A 17,380-nucleotide genomic window follows, 5' to 3' on the forward strand; every position below is an offset into this window, starting at 1 on the left:
GTAGGTAAAACTTTTCCCTTCAGGAGTCTCACACATGTTTGCATGATTCTAGTTGCTTCCAAACCCTGGTGATTTTATTGAACATTTCCTATTACTTCCAGGCTTTTCTTTCCTAATCCTTTGTCAAATTTCTAGTTTAGCTTCAATAACCTATCTTCTAGGTGCCTATACTTGGCTATGTTGTCTGCCTCATCATTAGTCCATCCTTCTTTAGACTACCTCAGTAGCACAAAAGGCTTGGTACTTGTAGAATTTTTTTCAGAGTGGACGGCTCTCTCTCTCTCTCTCTCTCTCTCTCTCTCTCTCTCTCCTTTCTTCCTTCCCTTTCAATTTTTATTATTTAATCAAGGATTCATGTAGCTCAGACTGCCTTTAAACATTTTGACCCCTACACCTACACCTCCAAATTAGCAGATACTGAGATGACAGGGAAGTGGCACCACACAGAGCAAGAAAATGAGTTGTCTTCAAATGACTTTCCATAAATTACAAACTCCATAATAAAATAAGATATACTCTGTTTATCCACAATACATACCCATGGTTATAACTCTGCTTACCCTCACATTCTTATAACAGCAATATAAAACCCAGGTTATTTAATTGCAAGAAGTAGACTACAAATTTACTGAACTAGATTGTCCACAAAGGTCCTTACATTTTGATATCATCTTCCTCTCCCTGAACCTCTATGTGACTAAGTGCTAGCCATTTATCAACTCCCAAACTTCCTTAGAATTCTTTTGTACGTTTCCTAATAATTATTTCATTCTTCTTCTGATTTATCATATATTAAGAACCTTCATGTCTCTGTCTTATTGTATATAAGAAATTGTAACTCACAACTGTACAACTTTTTCTAATCTCTTCAGCTAGAATACTACCTTTTTGTATTGTTTTGTTTTTTTTGGGGGGGGGTTGTTGTTGATGTTTTTGTTCTTTTCGTTTTTCAAGACAGGGTTTCTCTGTGTAGCTTTGGTGCCTGTCCTGGAATAAGCTCTTGTAGACCAGCCTGGTCTTGAACTCAGAGATCCACCTGCCTCTGCCTCCTGAGTGCAGGTATTAAAGTTGTGCACCACCACTGCCTGTCTTCTTTTATGATTCTTTTAGTGCTGCAATGATACCATCGTGTTGTGTTTTATTGGGCTGGCTTCCTTTCATCTCTTTCATTCTTCTTGCCTTTCTATATTCCATCCTTTCTTGTATGCATTTCCCTTAATTCACAGATCTAGTCACTGAACAGATACTGATTGAAACTTCTTATACAGCTGGGTGGTGGTGGCACACACCTTTAATCCCAGAACTCGGGAGGCAGAGGCAGGCGGATCTCTGTGAATTTGAGGCCAGACTGGTATACAAGAGCTAGTTCCAGGAGGACAGGCTCCAAAGCTACAGAGAAACTCTGTCTCTAAAAACAAAAAAAACAAACAAACAAACAAAAAAAAAAACAGAAAGAAACTTCTTATGCACCAGATAGAGCATTCTGAGTAAGACACAAAAAGTGGCCTTATTCCTATTATTGTAATAGGAATGCAGACACAGTTTGTTAAGACTAGTGTCTTGCTACCAAGTAATAGTTACTAATGCCTACAGTGGCGATATGAACAACTAGAAAAGTGTGAAATGTAACTGATGAGTCAGGTTGGCTAGTTGCAAGAGAACATGACATGTTTATACATCATGTATTATGTACTGTCAGGAGTATGGTCAAGACAGCATGTAAAAGTTGAAGAAGGCATGTTTTCATTTTTATTGTGCTGTGACATGACCATCAAATGAAGACCTTGATAACATTATTGCTGATTTTTGATGTTATTTAATTGCAAGAAGTAGACTACAAAATTACTGTATTAAAAAGCTACTAGTAGGAGCTACAGAGGAAGCTCAGTGGTTAAGGGCACCTATTGCTCTTGCAGCAGACCCAGGTTCTATTCGCAGGTGATCTGATACACTCTTCTATCATTGGCAGGCACATTCACTTATATGGTGCACATAAATTCATGATAGCAAATACAAGTGCATATTAAAAACATAAATAAATAAAAACTGTAAAAGTTGGATTAATAAAATAGTTTGGCACTGAAGAATGAGTGATGTTCTTATAGAGAGATGATTAAGTTTAAAATCAATTTTAATTCTTTGACTTGGTAGATATGTATAAATATCTGTTATGAAGCTAGCTGTTATTGCATGAACAAGTAAAGGGATATGTGAATATTAAATCATTTAAATCATATGTCTGAGCAAGAATAATCTGTGTATTGCTAAAATATTGCTAGTAACACAAGGATTTGGGAGCCATTTAGATTTTAATATGAAATTATCTCAAGTTTTTACTTTGTACTTCAGATTTGCCAATGTGTTATTTTCCTTTAAAATTCTAAATTATCTCTTAAATAGGTTTACAGAGAAGGGAATGTAATTTGTATTTTTAATGGTAAAAAATCATTCTCATTTTATTCATACTTGGTTGTAATCATTTCTTTCTTAATAGAACAATTTTCTGATACCTTACTCTTTTAAATTTCATCTATGATAAAATGTAGAATATATGAAAGGTTGACACCACCAATGACTCATAAAACTGCTCTGGTAGCTATAGATTATTTTCAGATTTATTACTAGACATTAGAGAATTCTTGATGGGTTGCCCTGAAAGCAGTTAATTTTCAGTTTTATGTGGCTTTATAATGCAAAATAGATTGGTGCAAACAGAATTTGAAATAAATGCCTTTAATATAGTAATTACTTTTATTTAAAAAGCTCTAGAAGGTTTTAAAAAATACTATAGATAAAGTACGTTTGTCCTTTTTCACCTTTATATTGACAACCAACTAAGAAATCCAAATACTTGGTACATGTTTAAATTTTACAACGCTTCATAGACTATTAAACATAGAACATCCTTGTGGGGACAAGAAATTGAATTTGCTCTTGAGAAGGTTTCCAACTAATTGATTTGTAGGACATGGTAACATCCTCTTGCTGACAAGCTTACAAAACAAACCCTCCAGCAGAATTGAGAAGGAGCTTTCTCACTGTCATGAAAGTTGTCTTTCTGTCTTGTTGCCTTTGGATGTGGGCATAGCAAGTTCGTGGAGCAGCTTTCACTGTGAGCCTTTCCATTTCTCCCTCTCGGTGGAACTGTACATGGGAGCATGTTGTTTAAACTTTGTTTTTCAAGTTAAAGGACTTGGGGTTTCATTTTTGTTTTGTCTTTCTTGGTGGCTTACAGGAACTCCAGGATGGCATTGGACAGCGGCAAATTGTTGTCAAAACACTGAATACAACTGGAGAAGAAATAATTCAACAGTCTTCAAAAACAGATGCCAATATTCTCCAGGAGAAATTAGGAAGCTTGAGTCTGCGGTGGCAGGAGATCTGCACACAGCTGTCGGAAAGGAAAAAGAGGTAGGGAGCAGGGGGTTTTAGCAGAACGAAACTGTCCTTTCTAGCATGTCATTTCAGAAGATATTAGAAACTGGGTCAAGAAGTCCATGAAGTTAATCATTAGCAACAAAGATATTTTTTTTGTTTGTTTCTTTTAGGGAGTAAGATGCATACAGTTGCTCTCTGTTTCTTCTCAGTTGTTTTAAACTTCCAAGCTTGTGTTTTAAAATAAATCACACAGCTATCCTCTTCCCTCATCTCCTCCTCCCCACTTCTCTGGTCCCCTCTAGGCCCTCTGAATGTGGGTGACTTTTGTGTGACTGGGTCAGTCTGTGGGGCCACTGGCAGTGGCACCATGATTTATCTCTCACGTTTGAACTGGCATTTTGAAGCTGGTTCTCTTTGATGGGATGCTTTGTTTAGTCTAGATATGGGGGGTTGCCTCAAAAAGACTTTGTTGACACCCAATGGGAGGCCTATTATTCTCTGAGGAGTGGATGAGAAGTAGGGTTGGGGAAGGCAGGGTGGAGCAAGGGGAGGTGAGAGTAGGAACTGGGATTGGTATGTAAAATGAGAAGAAAGAATGTTGTAAAATTAAAAAAATTGAAAATCACACAGGATAGCCTAATGTGAAAATCTTCAGTGTATTCCAACATTAGCAAGCTGAATTTCAAGTATTTTTTTCTCCAAAAACGATGGTGAAAAGGGGCAATTATAAATAAGTGTTCTGTAGGAAAGATAGGTAGTTGATAAAATTTTAACAGCAATGCCCAGGAATTTACTGTTAAAATGATGGTATTGTTTAATATTTGTTCAACTACATTTACTACTACAATTTTGAAAAGCTGCTTAGGTCAAATATCTTCAAATTTAAAAGAAAACTAAAACATAGAAAAAATAGTTGTATTCAATCACCATTTAACTTCCCCTTAGAATCTATCGAGTACACTGGAAGGCACGTGTGTGCGGTTGGAATTGGAGTGCACAGAAACTTTATACATTAGATTTGGAATTCTTATTCCAGTTATGGATGTTAGTGGTTATTACATAAAGAAGGACTTTGCCTTTATTTACCAAATAAGACTATAATGACAAATAGTGAAAACTCAATTCTATGGCTGAGTCACTACATCCTACACATGATCTGCCTAATATAAAGACATATAATAATACAGACACAAAAGTTCTCATGCATACATTATATATACACAAAAGTTGCCAAAGATAAAGAATAATATCATGATCTGAATACATTTTAATTAATCTTTATTTTAAATTGTTTTTTTATATTGAGACGAAGTAAAGACCCCCAAACCTATTTCTAAATAAATTTCATCAAATTGTACTCTGCACCACTGTCTTCCATGTTCCTATTAGTATATACCTTTAAGCAACACCTAAAACATTCCACTGCTTTCCTAACCAAAAGTACCAAAGTCCTAATTTCTCCAAATGAGAACCTGGTCATGCTTATCAAAGGATTCCCCCAGTCCCTGGTACCAACTTCTGCATTATTTGGGGGGGGTTATTGTTGTAAAAAGACACCTTGGCCACAGCAACTCTTACAAAGGAAAACATTTCATTGATATGGCAGCGTACTAGTCAGGCGTTCAGTCCATTATCACCATGATGTGGAGCATGGCAGCATGTGGGGAGACATGGTGCTGGAGAAGGAGCTGCTGCATGTTGATATCAGGCAACAAAAGTGGACGATGACACTGAGTGGTATCTTGACCATAGGAGACCCCCAAACCTGTCCCTACCATGACACACTTCCTCCAACAAGGCCATACTGATTCCATCAGGGGCACACCATTTAATAAGGCTACTCCCTTTGGGGGCTATTTTTCTTTCAAATCATCACAATGTCTATACAAATCCACACTCCTTAATCTAGATTAAATTTTGCATTTCCTGTCTCTGTTTTGGCCTGTTATATGTGCATCAGTTGCTGCATTCTAATTTTCCACTTGCCTTAGCTTGCCACATTTAGTAGAGGGGAGCTGAACTTGGGCTTAGCTTTCCAGTTACGTCAGTCATCACTTTAACTAATTCATCATACATCTAAATCATCAAATCATATTGTATTTTTCTTTAGCATTTCCAAATTCATTTGCTTTGCTTGAAATTCCTTTCCTTCTATTGTGTGTTTCCTGCAAAAACATAGTCATGTCTCAGACACAATTATTATAAAACTGTGATCTCTTTCCTTGTAGAAACAAGTGTGTTTCCTCTACAGTTCCTTTTTGTTCTTTTAGTATACTGTTTTGTGCATGCATTGTGATTCATACATACAGAAAGTAAGGTAGTATCTTGTTTTATCTATAAAACTTACAATACTCAGACAAAAGTTGATACGTCGTAAACAGCCAATATATTTCCTTAATTCAAATAGTGAGAATTTACATTCACATTGAAATTAAGCTGAACATTTAAACCTTTACAGTGGACACTATTCATATGTTAGAATAGATCTACAGAACTAGCATTGGATTTTCTCCTTTCTAATTTTAAAATAGTGAAATGTATTCAGTTAACCTTTTAGGTGCTCTCTAGAATATAGTATACTTATGAGACAAGAAAATGTAGTATCTTTTGCTTATAGCAAAATTTGGCACTGTGGTAAGAGAAGTACCATATTTATTTATATCATTCTAACTAGACCCTAACCCAAACACTTGGATGAAATAACTAATAACACTAAAAATTTTATTTCATACTAATCTAGCATACAGCCAGGTGAGTTTTTAGATTAAATTCATATGATGAAGAGCTATTTTGGGGGGTGATCAGTTAGAATTTAGAGTTATTCCCAGGTGCCCTTGGAGAAACCAGTCTCTTCCCATCTGTTCCCTGATGACTCTTGAAAAGCTTTCAAGGCCATTTATAATTCTTCATCAGAAGACTGAAAAATTAGCCTCATAGTTAATCCTTTTATGACATATTTTATTTTAGTTTTGCAACTTAGCAGGTTAGAACAAAACAGACAAGTAAAGCCAGGCAGGCTGTTGTACTATCTGATGCTGAAAATGTCTCTTAGATAACTTCTAATATGTTTACTCATCAAATCATGCTAATTTCTTCATTTCATTTAGAAACTCTGCCAATATGATTTTGAACTAAATGCAAGAGTAGAATAGATTTTTTTTAAAAAGTACTATCATTTCCAGTACTATGTGCATTGGTTCTTTCTATTAAATAAAAATACTTGCCAAGTATTATTATATGTCTCCCAGATGGTTTGCTTCAACTATTGTTATTTTCTATTTTTGATAGTTAATTAATGTTATATAAATATTATATATTTATTAAACATTATATATAAATCCTATCCTGATGGGATAGGATTTCATACAGATAGGGCCATGGTTTCCATAAGAAATGACTCGATTTTTTTTGGAAGACTTGTCAAAATGGCTGTTTTTACATGTATACAAATTAATTGTTTAAGATTTGGAATAAGAGTAGATAATAGAGAAATCTGAAATTATCTTACATTCTGTTCTTTTCTATTGTCTAAATATGAAGCTAATTTTAAAGAATCTGAGCTAAAATTCACAGGTGAATAAATATAGAAGGGTATATAGCAAGACAAGATGTACACAAAATTCAGAAAATTTACCCTTAATCTAGAAAAAGTGCTGACCATAACCAAATTATACTTGAGTGAAATACCATTTCCATGTTCTAAGAAATAAGAAAAACTTTTAATATGTTCAAATGACTTTCCCAAAATGCATTTCTTTCAAACTGTCTACACAGTCAACATCACTAAATTTGATAAGAAATTCTTCATATTGAATATAAATTAAAACACTACCTCCTAGCCAGGTAGTGGTGGTACATGCCTTTGGTCCCAGCATTCGGGTAACAGAAGAAGGCAGATCTCTCTGAGTTTGAGGCCAGCCTGGTCTACCAGAACTAGTTCCTGGACAGCCTCCAAATCTACAGAGAAACACTGTCTCAAAAAAAATTAAATAAATAAAACACTACTTTTCCAAATCTGTGGTGTATGATGTAGTCTTAATAAGAAATATAATACTAAATATATATTTCAAAATTCAGAGGTACCTCAAATACATAACTTAATGATGCACCTTAGGATTTTATAAAAACAAAAATAAATCAACTTAAAAGATAGTGAGGAGATAAATAGACATTTCAGTTGTTAAGAGCACTCGTTACTCTTGCAGAGATCCCAGGTTCGGTTCCCAGTAGTTAACAACCATCTGCCGCTCTAGTCTCAGAGGAACAAAAGCTCTCTTTTGGCCTCTTCAGGCACTGAGTGTATGTAATGAACAATTACATAAAGAGGCAAAACACCCTTACATGTGAAATAGAGTAAATTCATTCTTTCAACAATAGTAGCAAATGTATTAAAACAGTTATGATCAGGGCAGAACAGTGCGAGATACGGGTTACTGCTTTTGAAATAGTTAATCGATAAGGTAAAATAGATTCCCAAATATCAGAGGCCACTGCCCTTGCTCTTGGTTAACTTAAAGGGATTGATAGAAAAAAACCTGTTGCAGAATATTTCATTTAATTATGTCAAGAAACACAGAGAAATCAAGCTGGTATTGAACTAGAAGCTTCGTCTGTACTGGGTAGACATTATTTTTTTTTATTCTTTTTTAATTAAAATTTCCACCTTCTCCCCGTTTCCCATTTCCCTCCCCTCCTCCCAGATATTGCCCCCTCCCCCCAGTCCCCTCCCCCTATCCCCACTCCTCTTCTCCTCCCCCCACACCATTCCCCCTCCCTCTCGATACTGAAGAGCAGTCCAAATTCTCTGCCCTGCGGGAAGACGAAGGTCTTCTATCTATGTCCAGGAAGGTGAGCGCTGGGTAGACATTTTTATGCTGGACATTTTTATGCTGGAAGGTACTGTGCACACTACCAGGGGAGTCTAATCAACTCTGCTATTAAACTGTGAGCACTGCACTGCAATCCCGAGTGGCCTGGAAGGATACTACCACTTGGAATGATGACATGAACGCTGCAGCATTAGCAACCTGCTGACTAGATCTGAGGCCTGCTCCACAAGATGAAACTCTTGTCTGTCCTCATAATCCAGCCATGATCTTGTGACTAGAAGGTCAGAAGCACTCTGCAGACTCTACTACTGTGATTTGACAAGTAGACATATGATTAAACTTCCATCTATCTTCATATGCATAGATTATAGATAACATCTCTCAATTCTTCTGAGAGAAGCTTCCTTTTACAGCATATCGAGTTCCTTCCTTATACAGTATACAGATTAACACAGAGACCCACAAAGTGGCCAAATGCATTGACTAAGACTGTGGAGTACCCAGCTATCCCTTAGCTGAACATTCAACTGTCACATTTTCTCAGTAGAGTCAGCATCCCTGGGTCTCTGTATTACCATCGTTGATTGTGAACAGAAGCTTCCTTGATAAAGGCTGGGAACAGCACTCTTTCTTTTGCTTTTTAATTAAAAATAGGTTCTTCACTCACACAATACACCCTCTCTGCTGTTTCCCCTCTTTCCACTCCTCTCAGCTCAATTCTCCTGTCCCCCCAACACCGCCCCTTGTTTCCCTCTTTAGAAAAGAACAGGTCTTCACAAGATATAATAGGACATAGTGAAATCTCTCATATGAAGGCTGGACAAAGCAACCCTCAAATGAGGAAAAGAGTCTCAAGAGCAGACAAAAGAATCAGAGGTACACCTCCTCCAACTGTTAGGACTCTCACAAGAACTTCAAGCTAACAGCCATGACATATATGTAGATCTAGACCCGTGCAGTCCCCATGCTTGCCACTTCAGTGTCTTTGAGGCCATATGAACCCTGTTTAGTTGATTCAGTGGGCCATGTGCTTCTGCTGTCCTCCATCTCCCTGACTCCTACAGTCTTACCTCCCCCTCTTCTGCAGGGTTTTACCGTCTCTGATGGGAGGGACATGATGGAGACCTTCAGTTTAAACACTTTCTCTACAAAATGTCTGGCTGTGAGACACAGAATGTGCTACCATCTGATGCCAGAGGAAGCCTCTTTTTTGACAAGACGCAACAATATATGAGTGTAGCAGAATATCATTAGGAATCATTTCATTGAGTTTTGGAAAGTCCCCAAGCACTGATAATTCCTGTTCTACCAAAAATCTATTGTGACGGAATAATTCTCTTCCTAATGAAGAACTTAGAAGTTAAAAAGAGAACTTTTTCATTTAGATTTTGCTTTTATTTATTCTTTGTGTGTATGTGTGTGTGTTTGTGTGTGTATGTGCATGCACGCACATGTATGCAGATACCTGTAGAGATCAGAAGAGGTTGTTAGATTCCCCGAAGCTGCAGTTAGAGGAGGTAGCATCTGACATGATTACTGGGATTCTGGGAACTAAACTCTGGTCCTCTGCATGAACAGCAAGTCCTCTTAACTTCTGAGTCATCTCTCAAGTCTCTTAAGACATTTTAGCTAGTTGCTTCAGTGTCATGGTGTGGCTAGTCACGTTTCATGCGTGGTCACTCAGCAAAGATGCCTGAGGAAACACAGTCCCAGGACCAACGAATGGAGGAAGAAGAGGTCAAGACTTTTGCCTTTCAGGCAGAAATTGCCCAGTTGATGTCCTTGATCATCAACACATTCTATTCAAACAAAGAGATCTTTCTGAGTGAGCTCATTTCAAATTCATCACGTGCACTGTGCAAGATCAGATATGAGAGTCTGACAGACCCTAGTAAACTAGACTCTGGGAAGGAGCTACACATTAATCTTATTCCCAACAAACAAGATCGAACCCTTACCATTGTGGATACTGGAAATAGAATGACCAAGCTGACTTGATCAATAACCTTGGTACTATCGCCAAATCTGGCACCAAAGCCTTAATGGAGACTTTTCAGACTGGTGCATATATTTCTATGATTGGCCAGTTTGGTGTTGGTTTTTACCCTGCATATTTAGTCGCTGAGAAATTAACTATGATCACCAAACATAATGATGATGAGCAATATGCCTGGTGACCCTCAGCATGGGGGATCGTCCACAGTGAGGACTGACACAGGCCAGCCAATCAGTCTTGGAACAAAGGTCATCTTACACCTGAAAGAAGACCAAGCTGAGTACTTGAAGAAAAGGAGAATGAAAGAGATTGTGAAGAAACATTCTCAATTTATTGGCTATCCCACTACTCTCTTCGTGGAGAAGGAACATGATATGGAAGTCAGTGATGATGAAGCTGAAGAAAAGGAAGAGAAAGAGGAAGAGAAAGAAAAAGAAGAAAAGGAGTCTGATGACAAACCTGAAATAGATGATGTTGGTTCTGATTTAAAAGAAGAAAAGAAGGACGGAGCCAAGAAGAGAAAGGAAAAGTACATTGATCAGAAAGAGCTCAAACAAAACAAAGCCTTTTTGTTTGGACCAGAAATTCTGATGACATTACTAATGAAGAATATGGAGAGTTCTACAAGAGCTTAACCAACGATTGGGAAGAACATTTGGCAGTAAAACATTTTTCTGTTGAAGGGCAATTGGAGTGTCAGGCCCTCCTTTTTTGTCTCAAAACGTGCTCCTTTTGATCTGTTTGAAAACAGAAAGAAAAAAAAACCCAACAACATCAAGTTGAATGTGCGCAGAGTTTTCATCATGGATAATTGTGAGGAGTTAATCCCTGAGTATCTGAATTTCATTAGAGGAGTGGTGGATTCTGAGGATCTTCCTCTAAATATCTCCCATAAAATGTTGCAGCAAAGCAAAATTTTTAAAGTTATCAGAAAGAGTTTGGTTAAGAATGTTTAAAACTATTCAATGAACTGGCAGAAGATAAAGAGAACAACAAGAAGTTTCATTATCAATTCTCAAAAAATATAAAGCTTGGAATTCATGAAGAGCCTCAAAATCAGAAGAAACTGTCAGAACTGTTGCAATAATACACATCTGCTTCTGGAGACGAGATGGTTTCTCTCAAAGACTATTGCACCAGAATGAAGGAAAACCAGAAGCTCATCTACTTTATTACAGGTGAGACCAAGAACAAAGTTGCTAATTAGGCCTTTGTGGAACTTCTCTGAAAGCATGGCTTAGAAGTAATCTATATGATTGCACCCAATGATGAATATTGTGTGCAACAACTGATGGAGTTTGAAGACAAGACATTGGTGTCAGTTACCAAAGAAGGATTGGAACTTCCAGAGATGAAGAGAAGAAAAAACTAGGAAGAAACAAAAGACAAAATTTGAAATCCTCCACAAAATTATGAAGGATATTTTGTAGAAAAGGGTTAAAAAGGTGGTTGAATCCAGGCGGTGGTGGCACACACCTTTAATCCCAGTACTTGGGAGGCAGAGGCAGGTGGATCTCTGGGAGTTCGAGGCCAGCCTGGTCTACAAGAGCTAGTTCCGGGACAAGCACCAAAGCTGCAGAGAAACCCTGTCTCGAAAAACCAAAAAAAAAAAAAAAAAAAAAAAAAAAAAAAAAAAAAAAAAAAAAAAAGGTGGCATTCCCATGCTGTGTTGTCACAAGTACATATGGCTGGACAGCAAACATGGAAAGAACCATGAAAGTTCAGGCCCTCAGAGACAACCCAACGATGGGTTACATGGCAGCAAAGAAGCACCTGGAGATAAAACCCTGATCATTCCACTATTGAAACCCTCTGGCAAAAGGCAGAGGCTGTGAATGATCTGGTCATCTTGCCGTATGAAACTGCACTCCTGTCTTCTGGCTTCAGTCTGGAAGTTCCCCAGACACACACTAACAGGATCTACAGGATCATCAAGATGGTCTAGGTATTGCTAAAGATGATCCTACTGTCGATGATACCAGTGCTGCTGTAACTGAAGTAATGCCACACCTGGAAGGAAATGATGACACATCACGCATGGAAGAAGTAGACTAAGTAAGCTTCATCAGAGCTCTATGTTTGATGCTTACTTTCATTCCTTCTGATTATATATTTCCCAGGACTTTCGTTTATTTTTGTTGACATTTAAAACATCAGTGTGGCATGAAAACTAAAGGGAAGATAAAATTTCTTTCTACTTGTATGATACTGTGCTGCTATAGGTTTGATTCAAGAGGTTGGGTGAACATTTGTTGTAAAATGTAATGTAACCTATTAACTTTGTGGTCTGAAGTGTTTAGCTGTCAAGCTGGATTCCTTATTAGACCAAATAATTTCACTTGGAGGTGTTCTAAGATATAACTTCATGTTTAAAAGGAAAAAAATTAAGATGCCTTAAGTTTCAGCTTAAATTTTTTCATCCCCTATAGTTAATTCTGCATGTACTAGTCTTATACGTAAGTACACAAGTTAAAATAACAGGAATTCCCCATGTGCCTTGTTTTTCAAAGTACCAAGAACAAAATCCCAAGCTTCCCTAGGTCTTGTATGCTGCAGGAGGACCTTCCGCTCCTTCAGCCAATAGCCGCTGAAGTACAAGCCCACTGTGCTGCAGGAGCCTTCTGCTCCTTCAGCCAATAGCTGCTGAAATACCAGCCCACTGAGCCGTGGTCTATTTATCTTTAAAAAAGAGTGGCAAGCCTTGGCTTGCTCTCTTGGTTCCTGCGCTTGGTTCCAGCTCCTGCTCCAGCAACTATTGGCTGAAGGAGCCGAAAGTCCTCCCGTAGCACTTGTAACTCAGCAAAGCTTGTGAGTGGAAATACAGTGCCCAATCACATTCTGCTTTAAAAAGTAAATACAGGTGAGACAAAAAGAGATTTTAGCAACATTAGAATCATTTTGCATGATTCCATCATGGAAGTGACCACATTAAAAGTTTTACTGATATTTCTCCACTTACCAATAACTTATTCTTGGAGGTTGTTCTTACCCATCTCTTTACTTTGTAAAATATTAAGTAAAACATCAAAATATTCTTGTATCCACTTTATAAACTGTAATATTGTACCTCAAAAACAGATTAAGATATTTAACTATGATTAGCCACCTTAGCCACTGTTTACAAGACTATATAACAATCTGTGACTCTGACCAGTCTGTGCTTTTCCATCATAGCTACATATGACCATGTCTATATATGTGAAAAAAGAAACTAATAAAGATGGCACAGATAAATAAATTAATGAGTATTCACATACTATATTAGAACCTGCTTTAGGCAGTGAAAAAACATCATCTATGTCTTATCTGGTTTGTCCTTCTAGAGTTTAAGGCGAATTCTAGCTGTAATGACATATTTATGATTTTTTTCTAATAAAAATGTAAACATAAAGAAGGAAACAAGACTTGAGATTACCAAGTAAAAGGAGAGTAAACAAAGAGTTATAGTTTATTGGAAAAAAGTGTGTACCAGAATGTATCAATCTCCAAATATAGGTATCAGTTGTGGAGAGTTTCAGAGAAGAAAGAATCCTGAAACAGTTAAAAATATGCCATCACTGTTCTTCAGGGTTAAAAAGATGAATTAAAATCAGATTTCTTTGTAATTTCTATAATGGCTTTCATTACTAGATTAATTTTCTGTTATTGTTGATGGTGTTGTAACTCTGTGGGATATTTGAGATACAGAACCTGATTAGGATTGCATCTAAGAGATAGATTCTAACTTTATAATTATTTTTAATGGTCAGAGTTCTTTAATGACAAAAACAACCATTTCTCCTACTGATTTCGTTGGTGTGTGCATGCCAATCAGCCTTTATACTAGACAAAAGAAAATAAAAGTGATTTGAATAGAAAATTGACCAATTAAGTAAACCTGTCAACTAAATGCTGCATAACAATCCCCCGTGTTCCTACTTGTGTTTATTACCTTTGAAACGAAATAAGATACTACCTTGCCATTTATGTTGTGATTTTATCATTGTTTCTGCTGGGTACTAAAGGCAGAGCTTGAATGTCCTACTATCTTTAGGATGATTGCTGAGCAAATATTGGTTTATATCAATGAAACTGTGTTTACTTTTGAGACTATAGGCATAAAACAATTTTATTTCTGTATTTTTTAACAAAGAAGACATAGTATTGGCTGTATAATACAGAAAAACAAATCCCACAGAATTCATACTAAAAAGTTGTTAAAACTTTAAGATAAACAGCCCATGGAGAAAAACGGAAAAGAGGAAACAAAACGTTGTTTCAGTATGTTATTTTAAATGTAAAATTTTCAAGAGCAAATGGATAAAAGAGTCAAAGAGATGGGGAATCTCTGAACCATTACTGAGAGAACAAACAGAGGAGATTATTTCTGAACTGACCAAGGTGTTACACTTAATAGAAGAGAATCAAATTATCTTATCTTATTAGTAAATACTATCACATGAGGAAAGGCAGTTATGTCTAAAGCAAAATCATATAATGTCAATAACAACAAATAAAAGCTCACACAGACCTTTTGGAATTGAAAAGCATAATAATTTAAATAAATAATTTTATGAGTTTAAGGGAAGACTTGATGGATAAAAGAATCAGTAAACATGATAAATAGAAATTATCAAATCTTTAGAATAAAGAGAATAAAAGAATATGGAAAATAAAGAAGAATGCAGAGTCCTTCAGAAAAATATTCAGTATGTTAAAATGGGTGTGTTGGCATTCCAGGAAGAAAGTATAAAAAAGAAGGTGTTATAAAAAAATTGTTTGAATAAATAATGTTCATACACCTTGCCATTATGATGAGGCTCAAAAAAATATCCACCACAACAAAGAGAAAGAGATCAGTAACAAGTAAGCTAATGTGAATGGAGATATCTTTAAAATAGCCAGAGAAATAGTTCTAAATTGACAATTGATGTTCAAACTTAAACAATTCTCATTGATTGCACTGTGAGTAAAATAATGAGGTGTAAATATATTACAAATAAAAGTTTTATACCATAAATATTATATAACATTGTTGAAAGGTATTAAGAAAATATAAATAAAGGGAGAATGCTTTTGTGTCCTGGGTGGAAAAATTCAACATAAGATCACAGAGTTATGAAAAATTGTATTTAGATTCAATACAATTTCTATTAATATCTTAACAGAAACATTATATAGAAAATTTATATAGAAATTCAAATGTACAAAGTAGCACACATAAAATTTGAAAAAGAGATTGTGATTACATTGTACTACATTTTAAAGACAGAGGGTGTGATGCCACCAACTTCATTTGTCTTAAGATGGCAATAGGCATTCATGGTATTCTGTGCTTTCATTTACATTTTAGAATTTTATAGTACTTCCATTAAAATGATATCAAGATGAAAATCGCATTAAATATGCATGTTGTTTGGTGGTAGTAAGGACATTTTAACAACCTCACTTTTCCAATCCATGAATATAAGATATTATGCTTGTGTCTCAGTTAGTTTATCCCAATGTTTTATAAAGCAACATGCAAATCTTTTTGTTAAGCATATTCTTATATATTTATCCTTGTTGATAGCATTACAAGTGGAATTTTTCTTAATTATCCTTTTAGATATTTTCTTGTTAGTATGCTGAAGTAGAGCTTTTTTTTTTTTACAGTTTGGTATTTAAAAGGCAAGTAAACTACTTCTAAAAGGATTTGAATAGATATTTCTCCAGCAAAAGTACACAACTGACCAACCATGATGTAAAAAGGTGCTCATCATCATAAATTAACAGAGAAGTGTAAAGCAACTATACTATTTTCACCTTTTAACTGCTATGATAGCCATTATGTTTTAAAAAGAAAATTATTGGTGATGATTTGAGTAAATTACCATATATGATGAGAATATAAACTTATGATACCTTTAAAGTTAACAAGAAAGCTGCCATATTACCGGAGAATATCACTCCTGTATACATAGCCAAAGAAAATGGGATCAAAGTATTGATGGGTGATTAATATTCTCACATTCTCTGAAGCATCATTCACATTATCCAAGATATGAAATCAACTTAAATGTACATTGACAAGTGAGTGGATAAAGAAAACATGCCATATACACATGATAGAATATTGCTTAGCTAGAAACCAAATATGAGTGAGTACATCCCATGTTCCTCTTTTTGGGTCTGGCTTACCTCACTCAGGATAGTGTTTTCTATTTCTGTCCATTTACATGCAAAATTCAAGAAGTCATTGTTTTTTACTGCTGAGTAGTACTCTAATATGTATATATTCCATACTTTCTTCACCCATTCTTCCATTGAAGGGCATCTTGGTTGTTTCCAGGTTCTGGCTATTACAAACAATGCTGCTATGAACATAGTTGAGCATATACTTTTGTTGTATGATAGGGCATCTCTTGGGTATATTCCCAAGAGTGGTATTGCTGGGTCGAGGGATAGTTTGATCCCAAATTTCCTGAGAAACCGCCACATTGCTTTCCAAAGTGGTTGCACAAGTTTGCATTCCCACCATTGAGCCTATAATTCGTGATCCTAGAGAAGCTGAATAAGAAGGTGAACCCAAAGAAAAACATATAGACATCCTCCTGGATATTAACCTTCATTAGGCGATGAAAGGAGACAGAGACAGAGTCCCACATTGGAGCACCAGACCACAACCCCAAGGTCCAAACCAGGAGCAGAAGGAGAGAGAGCACGAGCAAGGAACTCAGGGCCATGAGGGGTGCACCCACATACTGAGACAATGGGGATGTTCTCTCGGGAACTCACCAAAGCCAGCTGGACTGGGTCTGAAAAAGCATGGGATAAAACCGGACTCGCTGAACATAGCGGACAATGAGGACTGCTGAGAAGTCAAGAACAATGGCACTGGGTTTTGATCCTACTGCACGTACTGGCTTTGTGGGAGCCTAGGCTGTTTGGATGCTCACCTTACTAGACCAGGATGGAGGTGGGTGGTCCTTGGACTTCCCACAGGGCAGGGAATCCTGATTGCTCTAAGGGCTGATGAGGGAGGGTGTTTTGGGGGAGGGGGAGGGAAATGTGAGGTGGTGGTGGGGAGGAGGCAGAAATCTTTAATAAATAAATAAATTAATAAAAATAAGAATATTGCTTAACATTAGAAAGGAAGGAAATACAGCCATGATTGAGAACATATAAAACACTGTACAGCATAAAACATGTACATCAC

The 17,380-nt window shown here is 36.5% G+C and overlaps 1 protein-coding gene and 1 pseudogene across 2 annotated transcripts in view; both read left to right on the plus strand.

Moving 5' to 3' along the window:
- The window catches only part of Dmd (dystrophin), a 2,258,623-nt gene that overhangs the window by 1,388,937 nt on the left and 852,306 nt on the right, over positions 1-17,380 (plus strand). For both annotated transcript variants that reach the window (XM_057760244.1, XM_057760245.1), the window contains one exon: positions 3,236-3,411. In XM_057760244.1, the coding sequence (XP_057616227.1) occupies positions 3,236-3,411 (176 nt within the window). The remainder of the gene's footprint in view (positions 1-3,235; positions 3,412-17,380) is intronic.
- On the plus strand, positions 9,897-12,258 carry LOC130868015 (heat shock protein HSP 90-alpha-like; annotated as a pseudogene).

The sequence above is a fragment of the Chionomys nivalis genome, chromosome X (assembly GCF_950005125.1).
Source record: "Chionomys nivalis chromosome X, mChiNiv1.1, whole genome shotgun sequence".
Taxonomy (NCBI): domain Eukaryota; kingdom Metazoa; phylum Chordata; class Mammalia; order Rodentia; family Cricetidae; genus Chionomys; species Chionomys nivalis.